Source organism: Cynara cardunculus (assembly GCF_001531365.2).
Source record: "Cynara cardunculus var. scolymus isolate 2C chromosome LG 5, CcrdV1, whole genome shotgun sequence".
NCBI lineage: Eukaryota > Viridiplantae > Streptophyta > Magnoliopsida > Asterales > Asteraceae > Cynara > Cynara cardunculus.
Window position 1 is genome coordinate 36928731 of NC_037532.1, and position 17809 is coordinate 36946539.

General features: G+C 37.4%; 3 protein-coding genes across 8 annotated transcripts in view; 1 reads left to right on the forward strand and 2 right to left on the reverse strand.

The window, feature by feature from the left end:
- The window catches only part of LOC112512145 (lysine histidine transporter 1-like), a 6509-nt gene extending 1409 nt beyond the window's left edge, over nt 1–5100 (forward strand). The window contains exons 3-8 of the mRNA XM_025117999.1: nt 391–774; nt 2290–2683; nt 3408–3513; nt 3813–3904; nt 4005–4073; nt 4794–5100. Of these exons, the coding sequence (XP_024973767.1) occupies nt 391–774; nt 2290–2683; nt 3408–3513; nt 3813–3904; nt 4005–4073; nt 4794–4895 (1147 nt within the window). The 3' untranslated portion in view covers nt 4896–5100. The remainder of the gene's footprint in view (nt 1–390; nt 775–2289; nt 2684–3407; nt 3514–3812; nt 3905–4004; nt 4074–4793) is intronic.
- Nucleotides 5101–5807: 707 nt separating this feature from the next.
- On the reverse strand, nt 5808–7183 carry LOC112512144 (TLC domain-containing protein At5g14285-like). Its single transcript, XM_025117998.1, has one exon. The coding sequence runs from the start codon at nt 7075–7077 to the stop codon at nt 6322–6324; it is 756 nt and encodes a 251-aa protein (XP_024973766.1). The 5' UTR covers nt 7078–7183; the 3' UTR covers nt 5808–6321.
- A 1776-nt stretch (nt 7184–8959) lies between these two features.
- On the reverse strand, nt 8960–17655 carry LOC112512146 (transcription factor GTE9-like). 6 transcript variants are annotated; one of them, XM_025118002.1, is made up of 11 exons: nt 17297–17655; nt 15672–16942; nt 15533–15581; nt 15291–15422; nt 12170–12243; nt 11983–12043; nt 11148–11231; nt 10958–11073; nt 10806–10872; nt 10255–10385; nt 8960–9556 (listed from the first exon to the last, which is right to left on the reverse strand). In XM_025118002.1, exons 2-11 carry the CDS (start codon nt 16866–16868, stop codon nt 9269–9271), a joined length of 2199 nt encoding a protein of 732 aa, XP_024973770.1. In that variant the 5' UTR covers nt 16869–16942; nt 17297–17655; the 3' UTR covers nt 8960–9268. The 6 variants fall into 6 exon arrangements, with proteins under 6 accessions (XP_024973770.1, XP_024973771.1, XP_024973773.1 ...); XM_025118003.1 differs by having other exon boundaries at nt 17432–17604; XM_025118005.1 differs by having other exon boundaries at nt 12007–12043; nt 17308–17604.
- Between the last annotated feature and the right edge of the window lie 154 nt (nt 17656–17809).

Genomic DNA, 17809 nt, shown 5'->3' on the forward strand with positions numbered 1-17809 from the left:
CTAAGGCTTGATCAAGCCAACTTTTTTTCCAAGGCTGGTTAAAGCCCGGCCTGGAAAAGCCCGAAAATCCTGGTTAACCCGGATAGCCGGCCTGAAAAAGCCCGACCAAGGCCCTTTTTCAACCCCAAAGCCTGCCTGAAAAATCCCAGGCTTCTTTTTGCTCATTGAAAACAGGATTGGAAGGCCCAAAAAAGCATGGGCCTTGTGCATCTCTAGTCTACTGAAGATGGTGAGATGTACGCAAACATGTCCTCTGCCCCAAACGATAGAGCGGCTTTTAGAAACATACATCAACATAAAAGCAAATGTGACATCATCATTTACAAAGTCCGTAATAGTTTCAAAAGTTGTTATTCAAATACTAACAAGATTCATTGATCTTGAATACAGGGGACCCGGTGTGACTATACTTATTCTATCATGGGTAATAACGTTATACACGCTATGGCAGATGGTTGAAATGCACGAAATGATACCTGGAAAACGGTTTGATAGATACCATGAATTAGGCCAAGAAGCTTTCGGCGAAAAGCTCGGGTTATACATCGTGGTGCCCCAACAGTTGATCTGTGAAGTGGGTGTGAACGTCGTATACATGGTCACAGGAGGGACTTCTCTAAAGAAGTTCCACGAAACCGTTTGTGAAGGCTGTGTGAAGATCAAAACGACATACTTCATTATGATCTTCGCTTCTGTTCATTTCATATTGTCGCACCTTCCGAACTTTAACTCCATTTCCGGGATCTCATTGGCTGCTGCTGTGATGTCTTTAACGTAAGCTTTCTACGGTTATGTTAGGCAAACAAGCTGAAAAGCTAGTTGTTGGCTGATAATGGAACATCCTAGGCTAACTGTACCAGATATTGTCCACTTTGTCCACAAACCTATACTGCGCATGGTAGAGGAGGCATCTAGTCCCTTATTAGGAACCTTAGTTTCCCTCCCTAACTGATGTGGGATCTTACCGTTCACCCCCCGTGGGAACCTAGCTACCTCGCTGGCACACCAGTCCAGTTCCAAGCTTTCCAAGCTCTCAGCTTCGATACCATGTAAAATTCCATGTTAGTTGGGAAGGGGAACAAAGTTGCCTTATAAGGAACTGGACACTTTTTCTATCGAACGCGTTTTAAAACCGTGAGTCTAGGTGTGTGGGAAAAGCGGACAATATTTGATACGGATGACCCGGGATGTTACTGATGGTACCAAAACCGGGAGCTAGACCGATGGGCCAGTAAGGACACTCCTGAATGGGCTCCTAAGGGGGGCGGACTATAAGATCTCATATCATATGCGTTTTAAAACTGAGTCCAGATGTGTGGACAAAGCGGACAATGTCTGATACGGTTGACCCATGATGTTACAGATAAGCTAGTCATGTTTGGTAAAAACAAACTGATAAGCTAGATGACAACGTAAAACTACCTAAGAGGACGACATGTTGAAAAACTAATTGGGAAAGAGAGAGGGGAAAAGCCCTTGAAGCTTATTGAAACCTACTAGAAGTAGCTTTTCAAAAGCCAGCTTATCGCTATCCAAACTCGGTTTTTTCAATAAGCTCAATAAATAAGCTAGCTTATGGTTGCCAAACACGACCTACATCTCTGTACTTATGATTGATTACAATCAACGTCCGATTGATTATTATCAATTGGGGAAGATAAGTAAAGAAACACAAAAAGGAAAGAAAGAATTACTCCCTCCGTCCCAAAATAAATGTCTATATTACTATTTTAGTTTGTCTAAGAATAAGTATCCACTTCAAAAATAAATGTCTACTTCCTCATTCTACCCTTCTTTATGAGACAGAGAAATTCTCTCCCTCTATAATTAAGGGTGATAGTTGTCCTTTTTCTAGATTAAAAAGTGTAATAATTATATATTCCTAAAACTGTATGTTTTCTTCATTGTGAACATTTATTTTGGGACGAAGGGAGTAGTATTTAGAGGCTGCTTGGTCGGTTTTCATTAGGTCCTGTATGGATAAAGCTATCTGTGTAAATTAATCTGTTTGTATAGATTGTGAAGGTTTTTATTGGGAGTGCTTTTTCTTAGATGGAAGGAGCGTGTTTTTTTAATTACGAGGGACAGGTTTAGAAAAAACTTGGCTTTCTGCATAAAGCTCCCCTTAGAAGCTTATTAAATAAGCCACTTTTTATATCATTAAGCTACTACCAAACAATAATATATAGCTGACTGAATAAGTTGTGACCCTCATTAAGCTCGTTAAGCTGCTAATAAACAGGCCCTTAGTTACATTATCTGACGGGTGAAAGTGCTTATGTCAAACAGTTACTCCACAATTGCGTGGACAGCTTCTATCCACAAGGGCATGCAACAGAACGTAGAGTACGGATACAAAGCGAAGACACCCGCACAAACAACCTACAACTTTTTGACAGCTTTGGGTGATGTTGCATTTGCATATGCAGGCCACAACGTTGTTCTCGAGATCCAGGCAACAATCCCTTCGACACCCGAGAAGCCTTCCAAGGGACCGATGTGGAAAGGAGTGGTTGTGGCTTATATTGTTGTCGCCTTGTGCTATTTTCCAGTTGCTTTAATCGGGTACTATATGTTCGGAAATCAGGTTGCTGATAACGTCTTGATCTCACTTGAGAAGCCTAAATGGCTTATTGCCGCTGCTAACATGTTTGTGGTCATTCATGTCATCGGCAGCTATCAGGTATCAACCAATAAAAGTTATCTAGAAATCTAATCCCTAGTCGATATTACCGTAAGAAAGTAGGGTCTGCATACATCTCACACTATATACCCTCCTTTCGAGCGGGATTTACTCAGTTTAGTTTGGTTTGGTTTATCAGTTACTTATTTCTCTCAAACTTATTAGTTACTTGTGTAAGATTTTATCGCGCAGCATTAGATGCCGAGGTTCTCACTACAATAAATTTGGGTTTATAGGATGCCACTAATTTTTAAGCGTCCTAATAGACTGTTTTATAAGACTTACTTTATAGGACCAAAAAAGAAAACGTCGTATCCAAAGGCGTTGCCATAAGTTCATAGGACATTTTTGAGCGTCTTAACAAGTTTTTTAGGACACTTTTAATACAAAGTGTCGTATTAGCTATTTTATAGGACACTTTCTCAAAAGCGTCTTATAACCCATCTTGTTATAGGACACTCGATTTTGTAAGATACTTTTTCAAATAGTGTCCTATAAATTAGCTAATACGACGTATTTTTATAAAATTGTCCTTAAAAACTTGTTACAACTCCCAAAAGTGTTTTAGATCGGACGCTTTTTACGGCACCTATAAATTAAGTCTTGTAAAGCAGTATATTAGGACGCTTATAAACTTTCGGCGTTCTATAAACTCATTTCTGTTGTGGTGTCTCCATTTGTAAGCTTTCCTAGCTTATCCTAACCAAATTTTGACTTCCTACAGATTTACGCAATGCCAGTTTTCGACATGTTGGAGACCTTGTTGGTGAAGAAATTGAAGTTCAAACCAAGCAGGCTCTTGCGTTTTGTAACGCGTAACGTCTATGTAGGTTAGTGAAACCCTCTATCAAGTATTGGGCTATTTCTAAGGCAAAACATTTTTGAACTTATTTATGTTAAAAAGGGTCATTGACCGATCTTTATTCCTTCCACCTGTTTGCTCACGCTCTTGCACAAGTCGGGGGTCTTCAGGGGAAACAACCGTTTTACCCTGTTGGGGTAGAGGTCAAGTCTGCGTCCATCTCACCCTCCTAGACCCTACTTTCAAGTGGGAATTACTGGGTCAGTTTGGTTTGGTTTGGTTTATTTATTTTAAAAGGACATTGACCAACCTTCTCCTTGGGTTCAGCGTTCACAATGTTTGTTGGCATTACGTTCCCTTTCTTTGGAGCTCTCCTCGGATTCTTTGGAGGTTTCGCGTTTGCCCCAACAACTTATTTCGTAAGAATGTCTTTAACATCATATACTTTACCCATGGGCGCTTTTTGAATTTCTTATAACCTAACTAATTTCTTGATATATCAACTTTTTGTTTCATTAGCTCCCATGCATAATGTGGCTTGCCATCTGCAAGCCAAAGAAGTTCAGTTTGTCTTGGTGCACTAACTGGGTAGGTTTTCAATCCCATAATGTCCATATATGATGCGTTTGGTATCCAGACACGTAGGGCAGAACAGTTGTCCAGCGTTTGGTAAGACAGAAATGGACAAGACATAACAGATAAAATGACCAATTTACACCTTATATCTTTTATATATTTTGATTAATTTATGTAATTTCAATTATAATAAAAATGCATTTTTATAAAAAAAAAATATCATTAGAAAGTTTTTGTCAAGACGATTAAAATGACACCAAAAGAAAAAGTCTATATAGTTTCCAATTTTTATTTTATACATTTTCTATATTACTTTTATTATAATATTTAATAAATTATATAAATTAACCAAAATATAGAAACCGTATAAAATAATGTTTCTAGGACGGTAAAGTGAAAAGTTTAAAGAACATAAAATACAATAAATAAAATTTAAGAAATGAATAAAATGTAAAGAGGGAGTCCTATTTGATGTTAAAAAGAGAATTAGGTTTTATTATGAGGTTATATAGGTAAAAATATAGGTTTGTTCCATTTTGTTCCACTTTGTCCTATGCGGGTGAGGGTGGAACATGTCTGTTCCACTCTGACTCTGTCTGTTCTACATAAAAGTTCTGCCAAACGTGGAACAACGATTCCATTTTGTTATGTCCAGTGTACCAAACGCACCTTTACTGTATTATCTGTTTTATGGGGAAAAATGTAAACTAAACTTACATTTCTAAATTTCAGATTTGCATCTTTCTCGGTCTCTGTTTGATGATTCTATCTCCTATCGGAGGGCTGCAAAATATCATAAAGCAAGCCAAGGAATATAAGTTCTACAAAGACTAATCATCTTCAGGCAAAGTAAAAATGGCTTGCTGCAGCATTTCAGAACAGAGAAATAATAGCATAGAGAACTCCTGCTTGCAAAATAAATAATTTCCATGTATAAGACCCTTTCGGCCAACTAACAAGCTGCAAAGGGAAGATCTTTAGAACCCTATTTCTCTGTTTGATTTCCCTTTTTTGTTTCTTTTTCTGTTTATTTTTCTTTTCTGATTAAGTTGCATAATATGTTATAATTACAATATGTTCTTGTGTTTGTTATGAGTACAATAGCAGAATGCAGTCTCAGAAAAAATATATATAAACCTGATATCTCTAGTTGTATTTGGATCTGTTCTTGTTCTTAAATTTTAGTTCCCGTATTACTCCACTGAATGGGATTTAGGGGCTGTTTGGTTGGTTATCATTAAGCTCTGTATAGATAAAGTTGTCTATATAGAAAAAGCACATTTTTGTTCATCAGCAGTAATTCTCTCGAAGTGCAGTCAGCAATATGCATTTCTTGAATTCTTCTCTAATTCATAGACACAAAAAAGACAAATAATATTTCCATTTTCGAACGATGAACGACAGTAGCTTCTAGTCAACTAGCATTTCAAGGTCATTTGCAGGACGAAATAAGAATTTGAGATGAGAGAATCTAGGCTTTTTCTAGCATACCCATTGCTTTAAGATTTTCGATTGGATAAGAACTACAGAAATGAGCTCGTAAGATGCGAAAGTAAATCTCGAATTGGATCCATTCCAATTCCTTCCCGATACCTCTCAAGGAAAATCTCGAATTGGATCCCAAATTGACGGGTTAGTGTGACCTTATCCATGAGGTTATTCCCTCTTTGAATAGGAATCCATTTTCTAAAAGATCCTGGCTTTCGTGCTTTGGTGGGTTTCCGAGATCCTTTCAATGACCTATGTGTTGAAGGGATATCAATATAATCCGATCGATCGCGTAAAGCCCGCAGTAGCAGCGGAATTGGGGAAAGTGTACAGAAAAGACAGTTTGTTATCAATACAGAACTTAATGGAAAACCAACCAAACAACCCTTTACATTCACTAGCTCAAGAAACTAATTCTTAACCACAAGTGTGGTAGCATGGTGGATAAAGACAAAGAGGATGATAAAATCAACCCAGTGTTCGAATCCTGCCAACTACATATACGCTTGTGGCCACAGGGAGATTTACCTCAGGGCCATGAGCAAAGTCTACCGTCACGACTTGCCATGGGATTAGTCAACCAAAGCCTACGATCACCCATTTCCAGAACCCGGAGGAGTAATTCAAAAGATAAAGATACAAAGCACCACGAGTAACAATCACTGTTCCATTTCAGAAAAAGGTATCAGATGATAAATGATTCTTTTTTATATATATGAAGTTGTTGAACATACAGGAAATATCACAAGTCACTCTTGATTCATACCTTTTTCTATCTAATTTTCTTCTCCTTCTCAAGCTTAAAAATTCTTTCTTTATACAACTCGATCCACAGATTAGAAATCCAAAGAATACTAACCGAAATCGCCATAATGACAACAGATATCCAAGAAACCCATACCCACCTAGGAACAACATTATCTGCAGCCCCACTTGAATAGAAAATAACCATTCTGTAAACAAACAAAGGCCCAGCAAGACCTCTAACAACAGAATATAACGCATAAAATGGAGGAGACAAAAAAGCAAACACCTGGGCTGCAATTTTGGAATCCGCCCTTCGAGCACTTGATAGCGTCCACACGTTCTGGAACAAGCTCGTGACCTCCGCTAGTGCAAGTAAAATCAAAACCGCATACGCCCCATGAAATACTAGATATCGACAAGTGAGGATGACGAAAAGGGTGGCCAAATGATGAGCTATGAAGAGGATATCTGTTGGGTAAAAGGTTAAATAGTGACATAGATCCATTAAGAAGTATGCAATGCTGTATTCGAGAACAGAGTTCTGAAAACGGGTGTTGATTGAGGCGAATCCATGGGTGGTGTCGGCGATGATGGCTTGAATGGCGAGAAATACGGCTGGAGTGCCATGGGCGAGTGAGATTAAGCAGCTGGCGGCTTCGGGTCGGAGCTTGGGGCTCCAATTACGGAAGATTACGAAGTGGGCACTCAAGTATATTGCAAGAAACATCGTGAAGAAGAAAGGGAGAGTTGGGAGGGAAGAAATTAAGCCTGTGAAATCCATGGTGGTTCTGAGCCAAATTGAAACCTAATTGACGAACTGGGAGATGAAAAATTGGGGTTTCAGTGAAGAAGATTGTGGAATGGAATGAAACTGAATTTATAGATGAGATGATGGCATTGATGAGTCAACCGCCGCCACACCAAACCCTCAGGTCAAAATTGAAAGCTGTTGTCATCATCCATCAAGATGTACGGTTCGAGCGATATTTTTTTATGTTATTAAGTTTTATTTAATTTATAAATTACTTATAAACTTGTACAAACAAAAAAATAAGGTTTTTGATTCCTTGGCGTGCCAATTTGCCACCTACAATTCAAATTTTTTATTTAATATAAAATCATTATTATATGTCTGATTTTCAATTATTATGTTTATTAAAATTAGAGTAGATTACATGTTTCGGCCTTAGTTTTTTATAATTGAATTTTTTTTTTAAAGAATTTAATCCTTAAATAAGTCAACAATACGAGTCTTTGTGGTTGCATTACTTTTGTAAAAATACAATCTCAGGTATAATATAATATTCATTGAATTTTCTAAAAAAAAGGAAAGTGATATGAATATTCATACCAACTTGAAATATTTTAAATTTATAAATATCTTTTCTTTTTAAAGATAAGATTTTCTACTACATTTTTCTAAGCCTGAACATTAATTGGTATAACACAATTAAGGTGGTGGTTGTCAATGCTTACCTTTAATATCGTTTAAACTTTAATAGATATAATAATCGATTTATAAAATAACTAAAAAAAACATTTTGTAGTTGTTTATGGTCTTAATTATGTGTTGACAATTACAAAATATTTTATTCGTAACTAAATGTCCAAATTGGGTTAGAAAAATATGATGGCAAAACTACAAGAAAACACAAAAGGTTAGGTATCATGTTGGTCACCGTTTAAATTGCCCTAAAAATAAGCATCCTTTCGTCCACTCAAAACAATATATTTATATTAAAATTGATTCAAAAGATTTCTTTAAAAAAACCATGCATTTGTCTCTAAAATTAATGAATTTTTTGAAAAATTAACTTGCAGACTTTGCTCTTGGTAGAAGTGAAAAAGGCTAAATCAATTGAACATTCTTATCAAAAATAAAATGAAACCGTGAAGTTATGACTATGGAGTTGGAATTTATAAAACTCGATCGAATACAAATGAAAACGCAATTTTATCTGTAATAAATGAACATTACAAATGTTAAAACCAAATCAAACCACCATATAGATTGTCATCATAGCTTATTCAACTTGCGGTATCTTTATCTATTCGGTTTGACATAGCAAGTCTAAAGTCTATACAAGGTCTAAAATCTTGATAAGATGATTTCATCTTTCAAAAGCCCAAAAAAGCTGATCAAGACTATTTTCACATTCCACGCACAGCAAAGAAACCTGGTTTGTTTTCTTAGATTACCAAAAACAGGTTTGTAGCCATAAAGGTCCTAGAGATGTGGTGTAATATTCATATGTCCAGGGTTTGATCTCAAGCGTACACATCAATTGTGGCCACTAAGTCATCAGGACTGATTTTTTGCAGTCATAATTCGCTAGGGTTGGTCTAGACATAACCTAGGACCCCCTTCCAAAAGAACAGACTTGCATGGAAACCAAAAGTAACTTGGGCTTTGTTATCTGCGGTCTAAAAGATAAGATGTATACGAACTCAAACAAACAGAGAAACAAGCACGGACCCAGTTAGCTAGCTAGGTAGGTCCCTTTGCGCTTAACGTAGGATTTTAACAATCAAACACAAGAACAAAGGGATGATGCATTAACCCGGATTCGAATACTGCCATCTACATATGCGTTTATGCCCAAAGTAAGATATGCCTTAAGACGAAGCTTACAGCTGTAAGTTGCCATAAGACAAGTCCGGACAGTCTGAACTGAAATCACCCATTTTGCAAAATGTATAATAAAACATTCACATGGTACAAAAGTATTGCTGAAATCAAAGCCTTCCACACCTGAAATAATTCTATAAATTCCTTCTCTCTTTTTTTTTCATAAATTTTTTTACCATTTAATTTTCTCTTCACTTTTTTTGGTTTTTTCCCACTTCCAATTTCCAAAGAAGGCTAACTAGCCAGAAACCATTCTATACATAAAGGATCGTATGCTAACATTCTAACACCATATAACTAAATAGTTCATATTAGAAATATTATCATCCACTTCAACCATCGATTAATCGATTTCTCCTTCTTCCACATCAATATTTATCCCACTCGGCACGACGCTAGACGGCTCGAGCTCACCGTCGTCCTCTTCGTGTTCATCCCGTTTGATGTATAACCCGAGTTGTTCCAATGGATTGCTGGCCCCGAACTTGAAACTGCCCAACGCTTCCAGTGACTCGTGATCGGGGCTCGTCTCGTCTACTGACATCGGCAACTGCTCGGGATTCACGGTCCTCAGCATTTCCAAGTCCTCAATGAACCGCGAAGTCTCGTCGATTTCAACCGTCTTTTCCATCTACGGTTACACAAAAAAGACTTGGTGTCTTTAACAAAATACAAGTCTGCTTCTGGGTTTTATTTATATGTAAGTTTGTATGGGTGTGATTGGTAGGCAGGATAATACAAGACAGAACTAAACAAAAACTTGTTAGCACACATTTGGTGCGACAATTAGACTGAGAGCAGGTTTGATAGCAACTTAATGAGCTTAACGGGACTTGCAGCTTATTCGGTCAGCTATCCATGACTGTTTGGTAGTGGCTCTATTATAAAGAAATGACTTATTCAGTAAGCTTCTAGGAGGAGCTTTATGTAGAAAGGCAAGTGTCTTCCAAACCTGCTCCTCCCAATTAAAAAACAGGCTCCTTCATCTATGAAAAACCCTCCCAAACAAACATCTTCCCAATCTATAAAGACAGATTGATCCACAAAAATGGAAAACTAACCAAACAGCCCCTGAGACTAGACCAGACTGAGTGGGATAAAAATGCCTCTCTCCTGTCGAGAAGATGGGACGAGCATGGCAAATTACTAAACTACCCATGTCAAATTAAAACCCTAAAACCTTCCACAATTAACAGGCAGAAAGTGGATGATATACAAATGAGTTGCCCGAATTCATGGACTCGTGTAGTTGGCATAGAATATATGAAAAACTACGTTAATCCAACTATTTGTTTTGATATTGATAAAGATGGAAAAGGTTTTGAATACCTTCAATAATGCCTGCCGAGCGGCTTCCCTCTCGAGGTCTCTCTTCCTCTTTGTTTCCAATGCAGCTTCTGCTTCAGCTTGCCTTCGAGCATTTTCTGCCGCCTCTGCTGCTGCTTGCAATCGAGCTTTTTCTGGTTGCACATAAAACAACTCGAAATTCAATTGACACGTTGATGACCACAACAAAAGGTGAGTTTATATTACAAGGTCGAGCAAAATGCATCAAACTGCAACAAAGTTTGGTTCGTTCTTATTTAGTGAACGAATAATGTTTTTTTCTCGATGTATTAACGAAGTTCGAGAATTTCCCATTTTGTACTCATTTTGACCGGCAACTTGCTGATCTTGTAACATTTTATAATATGGATACCCATTTACTAAATGTTAACAAAAGGGTTATGACTAAGTGGGTGATAAAAACTTCATATCCACGTCATCAGATGTTACAAAATCAGCAGGTTATCGGTCAAAATGGATAAAAAGTTAGAAATTTTGAGACTTTGTTACTTTAAATATGAAATCTTTGGAACTTCAACACATTGATGTCTAACCTTTCCTCTTCTGATTTTCTAGTTCCTCCTTCTCACGGCGCAGCTTCTCAGGGTCCCCCTTTTCAACCTGATTGATTAAATTTATCTGATCACATAAAAATAGACAATTCTCCAACACTCTAGAAAGCAAATCAATTGGTTTCGTAACCAACCTGGTTGAGTGTCTTCTCTCGAGCCTTAAAAATCGTATCGGCAAATCGGTTTTTCAAAAGAGCAGCCCGATACAACTTCCCAGGTGAAACCAGCATTGAATTTGGAGCACTATCCCCTAAATTATGCAAATGGGTGATGATTAGAGAGCTCCATATAAACTACAACTACTTTTTCACCTACGATGCTCACCATCATCCTTCTGGCTATCTGACTCAACCGAGTTCGGCTTCTGCTGGGACATGTGTTCCACTTGATCCAACTCACTGACCGACTCTGAAAATCACGCATAACAAACAACCATAACCAACACGGCCAGCTGTGAGATATTTTGCTTACGTGAGAAGAACTCCATTAACCTATATTCAATAGTCTATATCCTCCCTCCGTCTCAAAATAAGTGTCCAAGTTTCTATTTTAATTTGTCCCAACATGTTTCTTAGCAGCTTAATGAGCTTCATGTGACTCACAGCTTATTCGGTCAGCTGTACATGACTGTTTGGTAATTGATAGTGGCTTAATGATATAAAAAGTGGCTTTTTCAGTAAAGCTTCTAGGGAGAGCTTTATGCACAAACACATGTTTTTTTTGCGAACTTGCCCCTCGCAATTAAAAACCACACTCCTTACATCTATGAAAAAACCCTCCCAAACAAATACCGTACAAACAGATTATCCACACAGTCAGCTTTATCCATACAGGACTTAATAAAAAACCAACCAAACAGCCCCCAAGTGTCCACTTCCAAAAGTAAGTGCCTACTTCCCAATTCTACCCTTGATTATGAGATGGAAAAATTCATTACTCCCTCGATTATTGAGGGTATTATTGTAATTTGGTTGATTAAAAGTGTAATGATTACATATTTCTAAAACCATTGGCCTTTTTCATTATGAACATTTATTTTGGGATTGAGGGAGTATTTGCAGACAATTTGGACCATCAATGTAATGAAATTGAAATGAAGGAAAGAAAACTAATAAACTCTTAAATGCAAGATTGAAACTCGAGATAAAGAAAAACTCACGATTATCAATTAGATCGCTTGTACCTGCCTTCTCCTCCAAATCTGCTCCAGTAATATTGTTCTGTATGTTGAACATAAGAAATTAATACTACACATATAAGAAACAGTTCCACAAGTCGCAAAAGAATGTGTCGACCATCCCCAACAAATATATATACAAAAAACGAAATAGAAATAACATTTGTACCTGAGATGCCTTTAATGGACTAGAAGCTTTAGCATCGTTTTGTCCATTTTCAGAAGCATTTCTAGAATTAGTATCTGCAGAAACCATAAAAAGACCAACCATCTTACATAAGAGCATAACCAAAAAAAATGCATGTGTTCAGAGCTCATCAGAGATGGAAGCACAGGACTAGTTGGAGAATTATATTGTACGGTTACCAATTAAGTTGCAAAAAACACAAGCAAATGCGAAAAATCTTCCATTTAAGTTACACGACCAACAATGAGATGTATTTTTCATGCAATGAAACTGAAAGGGCCAAAAATAGATTAGCTTAAGTGGTGCAAAATAATGAACTTCTAGTTAATCATGCAAAGAGCAGCGCTCCAAGAGAAAACAAAACCATCAATATGAATGAATAACCAACATGAATAACAAAGAAAGATTGAAGGCGGTTCAACTATTTCAGTACGGAAAGGCATCTGAAAATAAGCCATTAGGTTCATCCCCACCTCTAATTTTCCATTAGGCCATACTAAGGTAGATTAAAGTGGCCTTGATCATTATGCACAAATTGTTTTTGAGTTAAATTTATAACCATATGTCATAATTTTATGTTGAAGGTAAGGATTTTCTCATCACAGCACCCTCCACGCAATCACAAAAATAAATAAATAAATAACACACGTTATTACTGTCCTCAACCATATATGCAATTGTTGTAGTGTAGCTTGTTCTATCCTAACCCCAGCCATACAGACAAAACCTGGAGTGCACCTGAAAACACATACAGCAGCAACATGCTTGCATCTAGGCAACTAAAAAAGAGAGACCTCTCAATACGAGATCTCTCTTTAAAGACATGGAAGTTCAAGTGCTCAACCAGCTTCTAGTAACCTATAACTATTTAGCGATGTTAAGACAGGCGATCAAGAGCATCTGGGGTTGGATAGGCAACTTTAAGTGACAAAATTACTTCTGGATTTACAAGTTGTGGGAAGAATCTCAATCAAAATTTGATGGAAAAAGATCCCTTCATCACTGAGAGAGGGCACAAAAAATTGATTTGAATACTACCCAGCTGACCATCAATCTTTTCTCTTTATAAGGTGAAAAGACAAGTGACTAGATTCTAAAGAAGAAAAACTACATAGAACAAGGAGACAAACTAATAATTATTTTGGTGGAGTCAATTATGGGGCAAAAGAAAACCTGTCTCTTGTTTTTCTTTTACTTTTTCCCTATTTACATTGATATGCTCTGTACACATAATTTCTTCAGCAAATATTCTTGTGTCTGTAATTTTATTTTACTCGTGTTTTGGCCACCAAAATTGTGATGCAGCTTTTAGAAATCAAACCTGGACGACGCATACATACAAGAATGTACCACATGAGCCATTCAGGGGAACTTTGAGACTAGTCTTGAGGAGGGGGAATTAGGACCTCCCAGATCCTGAATAGACGAGTGTAAACAGGTAGAACATCTAAATACTGTCAACCAACCCCAGGTGCATCAACACTAGTGACTTATTCCTAAAGTTCATGGAAAGTCAAACTGAAATAAAGAAGTATATGGGTTGATCAAAGATTTGCCTTTATAAGCTACTATAATGAAAAATATATCCCACTGAATAGGTTGAGTAATTGAAATAGCCTTTAATTGGAATAAAAAATAAAGATCAACAACATTCTGATATATGCCATCAAAACTGTTGCAGAATGGTGGTGTTTTGACAACTTTTGCATTAATCTCATTTATCCAAGTTCACTAGAACTTGTCAAATTTCCTCAACAATTGGATGGTTTCCTGCTCTAGACTGACAAATGGAGTTATAATCCTCTATGTTGAGAAACTTCAACTCTAAGGCAAGTGAACATCWAATAAGGTTTGATTTRAACACGTACATTAGTGAGATGAAACCTTAATTAAAAATTCGTTAGACACTCTCTATTTASTTCATTCTCGACCTTGTCGATCTCTTCCATTTCTCCATCGCTTCTGGCAAAATCTTTGCTTCCTTCTTTAAAACCCACTGTTTTAGGCTGCTATTGCAGAGTTGCGCTTACTAGATTATGTTCACCGAAATTCCAAAAAGAAAATAGAYGTTATTGTGGAAGTGTTAATTTATGTTTAAGTACAATAAAAATCAACATAAAGCWGTCAAGTGCTCTAATAAGATCTTTGAAATCCTTCCAGGTCTTCATTCCCTTGTATCGAATTAACACTACCGTACTTGCTACTTGGCCTACTTATACGTCAACCATTCCCAAACCATCCTAGTCTATTTTATGCTTTTTACATTCTACCTCCTACTGAGGTTAACTCTACAATATCCAGAACGTGCATGCCTCAAACTGCCACGTTMATTGTCACGGAAGGAACCAAATTAAGGAACACCTGCATCTGTCCACTTTCATGGAGTTAGGAAGATCTGAACTCAAGATTTATAAATTTCGCCCGAGGCATTTTACTCTTCCAACAAACTCAAACAAGAAAATCTCCATGTGAAYAGTGAACTTATTATAACTTTTAAACTAAGTGTTGCAGCCTGTARGGACCACTTTTGTAAAGGAATGATTGAAAAAAGAACAAAAAGGAACTAGCGTTTCTATAGCTTCAGAYCAAGAAATCATAAAAGTCTCTAGGCCGTCCACCCTAACATGAAACAAGGACATCTTAGCTAGAAGCTGCAATATTAACTGAATATAGGGGACCAGTATATTTCACACATTATGTAGAGTATCATTCAATAACACAACCTTTGAGAAGACAATTCTTGTGATGGAAAAGAGAACTATATTTCTAATGCGAGAACAAGAAATAGACTAGAGGAGTCCACTCCACAAGTATAATGTTATAGTAATTCAATAGCCATATATCCCCTAAATAGAGGGGTGAGTGTAACTATAATGCAGCAGTTCCTTCACAATAAAACATCGTGACCCGTCCCCAAAATGATATGTTTTTGGCTTCATGTTAGTGGTCTTGATGGTTCTCGAGCATCTAGGTTATAATAAAACAATTTCATCTTAAAATTGGTAAGCATATATAGAGTTTACATGCAACTCAAAACCCTGACTACAAAATATAGCTAAGTTGACATTTTGCTTCTAATTAGTATAAATGAGTAACCCAATACCACTTGAAGTTCTTGATGTCGTCCCTATGTCATTGTTCTTGGTTGTTTCTCTTTCTTTTCCAACTGGAGTATGGCTTGAAACAGGGGGCTCATTCCCACCAATATCTATATCCTCGTCCACAGGATCATTCCCTGTAATATGTGAAAACAAGTACCAATAGCGGCTAAGTCATGGAGATCTATGATGAAATGTTGATTAACAGTTACCAAATACCCATAAATGTGAGAAAATGATTATTAACCTCTATATAGTTGCATAGTTGAGTTGCTAAGCCCTGATTCATGTAGCAGCTGTAATAGAAACAGAAAGATTGTTAGATTTCAGCATATTTTATATGAGTAATTATCTCGTCACAAATTAAGAGGTGAAACATAAATTACCTCAATAACACAAGGTTCAGCTTTTGCATGATTCCGTTGTTCTCGCATGTGGTCATCCAACATCTTGCGTAATTTGAACAAGGTATCATCGTTGAGATCATCAATATCAATTTCTATTTCATCCTCTCCAGCTTCATTCCCATTTGAGCTGTGTTCCCTCAAAAAGTCAATGATATTATCTGGCAAATCACCCAGATGAGCTTCCAACTCCCTACTTAAATTATGCTTTTCTTCATTGGTCATCACCAACTTAACTGGCTCTGGCAACAGTTCTTGTTGTATTGAGGCAATTTTCCTCTTCTTTGAAGGAGGAATTGGCTTAACCAAATCAATCTCCTCATGAAATGAATGTTGTTTAGAGCCATTCACAGGGAGTTTCTTTTCAATAGGCTTCCATCTTAGCTCAAAAAATTTACTAAGAACATCCGCCATGAGATGAACATGATTTCCTGGAGGATTGTATGTCATGGCGTTGGAGAAGGTAAGTCTGACGTCAGCAAGAAATTCAAGTGGACTTGAATATTTCCCTGAACCAAGTTTTTCTTTTATCGTTCCTAAATCCATGGGATTCTTAATAACATTGAAGTAGTCTGGTATTTTCAATGCAACTACATCAACAGGTTTATTGAACACCCAGCCATGCTGATGAGACATCAATTTCTTTAACAAGTTCTCACACTGTTTCTTCAATAGTGGGCTGAAAGTCCCTGCTTCAGTAGACTCGTTGACAGATTGAAATCTACCCATAAGACCACGATTAAAACCCCGTGCCTTCTGACTTTGCTGGTCAATTCTTTTCCCAGGGCCAGACGATCTCTTCATGTTTGCTTGGCGTGCTGCTTGGATATTGCTAGAGCTAAGTATATCATTGGAAGATGACATTGTGACAATAAGAGCCTTGTCCACATCCATTTTCTTCTGAAATGTCCTGAGCTGATCAAGTTCTGTTCTCAATCGAACTAACCACCTCTTTTTCTCTGTGGATGACAGCTTTGACAAAGGAACAACATGTACAGGTACACCAAAACCATCATGCAATGCAGAGCTTAATTTGATCCATTTTTTCCTATGTCCACTTGAGTCCTCATAACCAGATATATCCATATCATCACGTCCAGAACAGCCAGATCCTTCAGAATCATCGTTGGGAGGAAACCCACCAGAATAAGCATCAGGGAACATATCCTTCTTTGCCATGTCGCTACCAACACTTTTAGACCCAATCAAAATGCTGTATATCCAATCCTAGACCAAATATTTCCCGCAAATCCCTGGATGTTCATGACAAACCAATTTAACTCGCACACAGATCCGATATCAAATCCCTCGATGCTCTCCCGTTTTCCTCTTAACAATGAAAAGATCGCATACTCTAACCAGGGTGTATACTTAAATATTTACTCTCTCTCTCTCTCTCTCAAATTAGGGTTTCGTGTTTAAATTTCGATCCTTATAGATACAATTCGTGTACAAATTAGATATTTTGTAATCGATTAATCTACTCGATGAATTACAAATTTTTCAAATCGAAAATTATCTTTACCAACTTCTCCAACCTAAGCTTAATTTAGAACGAAATGTTTTGAAAAAACAAGAGAGAAAAAAGCATAGTCCGAAGAATAAACCTTAATCTTACCGCAAAGATCCTCCTTAGGTTGAAAAAAAAAGCCAATTTCCCCCGGCCGAAACAAACTTCAATTCGCGTACAAGCTTAATTCAGCGCAATTCAAACTCATAATACAGCACCAACAATAACTCACCGAAAACGAAGATAACCCTAAAAAACCAAAGATCTCTACTGAAATTGAAGCTGATGAAGCTGAAATAATGCGGTGCTCGAAACCCTAGAAATGAAGAACGACGGAGGCGCAGAAGCTTCCCGATGGCTCTGAAACGAGATGTGTTTGTGATCGTACGGCAGAAATGTAAGCTTTTTTAGGGGGAATGAAGAGAGTGACGCCTCTTTTTCTCTTTTTTCGTGTTTGCGAGTGGGAGCCTCGTCTCACCGACCCCCAATAAATCACGGTCGTTGATTAACGCCGTCTTCCAAATCGACGGTGGAAAACGCGTTTCTGGTCTAGAGATACGCCATGTGATGTAGATCACGTGCAATAAAGGCGGTGACTTGTCCCTTAAAC

Coding starts and splice junctions, on each gene's coding strand:
- LOC112512146 (XM_025118002.1), bottom strand. CDS start 16,868: ATGGCAAAGAAGGATATGTTCCCTGATGCTTATTCTGGTGGGTTTCCT. Junction 12,044..12,169: donor GTCCATTAAAGGCATCTCAG/GTACAAATGTTA, acceptor TTCAACATACAG/AACAATATTACTGGAGCAGA. Junction 10,386..10,805: donor AGAAAATCAGAAGAGGAAAG/GTTAGACATCAA, acceptor ATGTGCAACCAG/AAAAAGCTCGATTGCAAGCA.
- LOC112512144 (XM_025117998.1), bottom strand. CDS start 7,077: ATGGATTTCACAGGCTTAATTTCTTCCCTCCCAACTCTCCCTTTCTTC.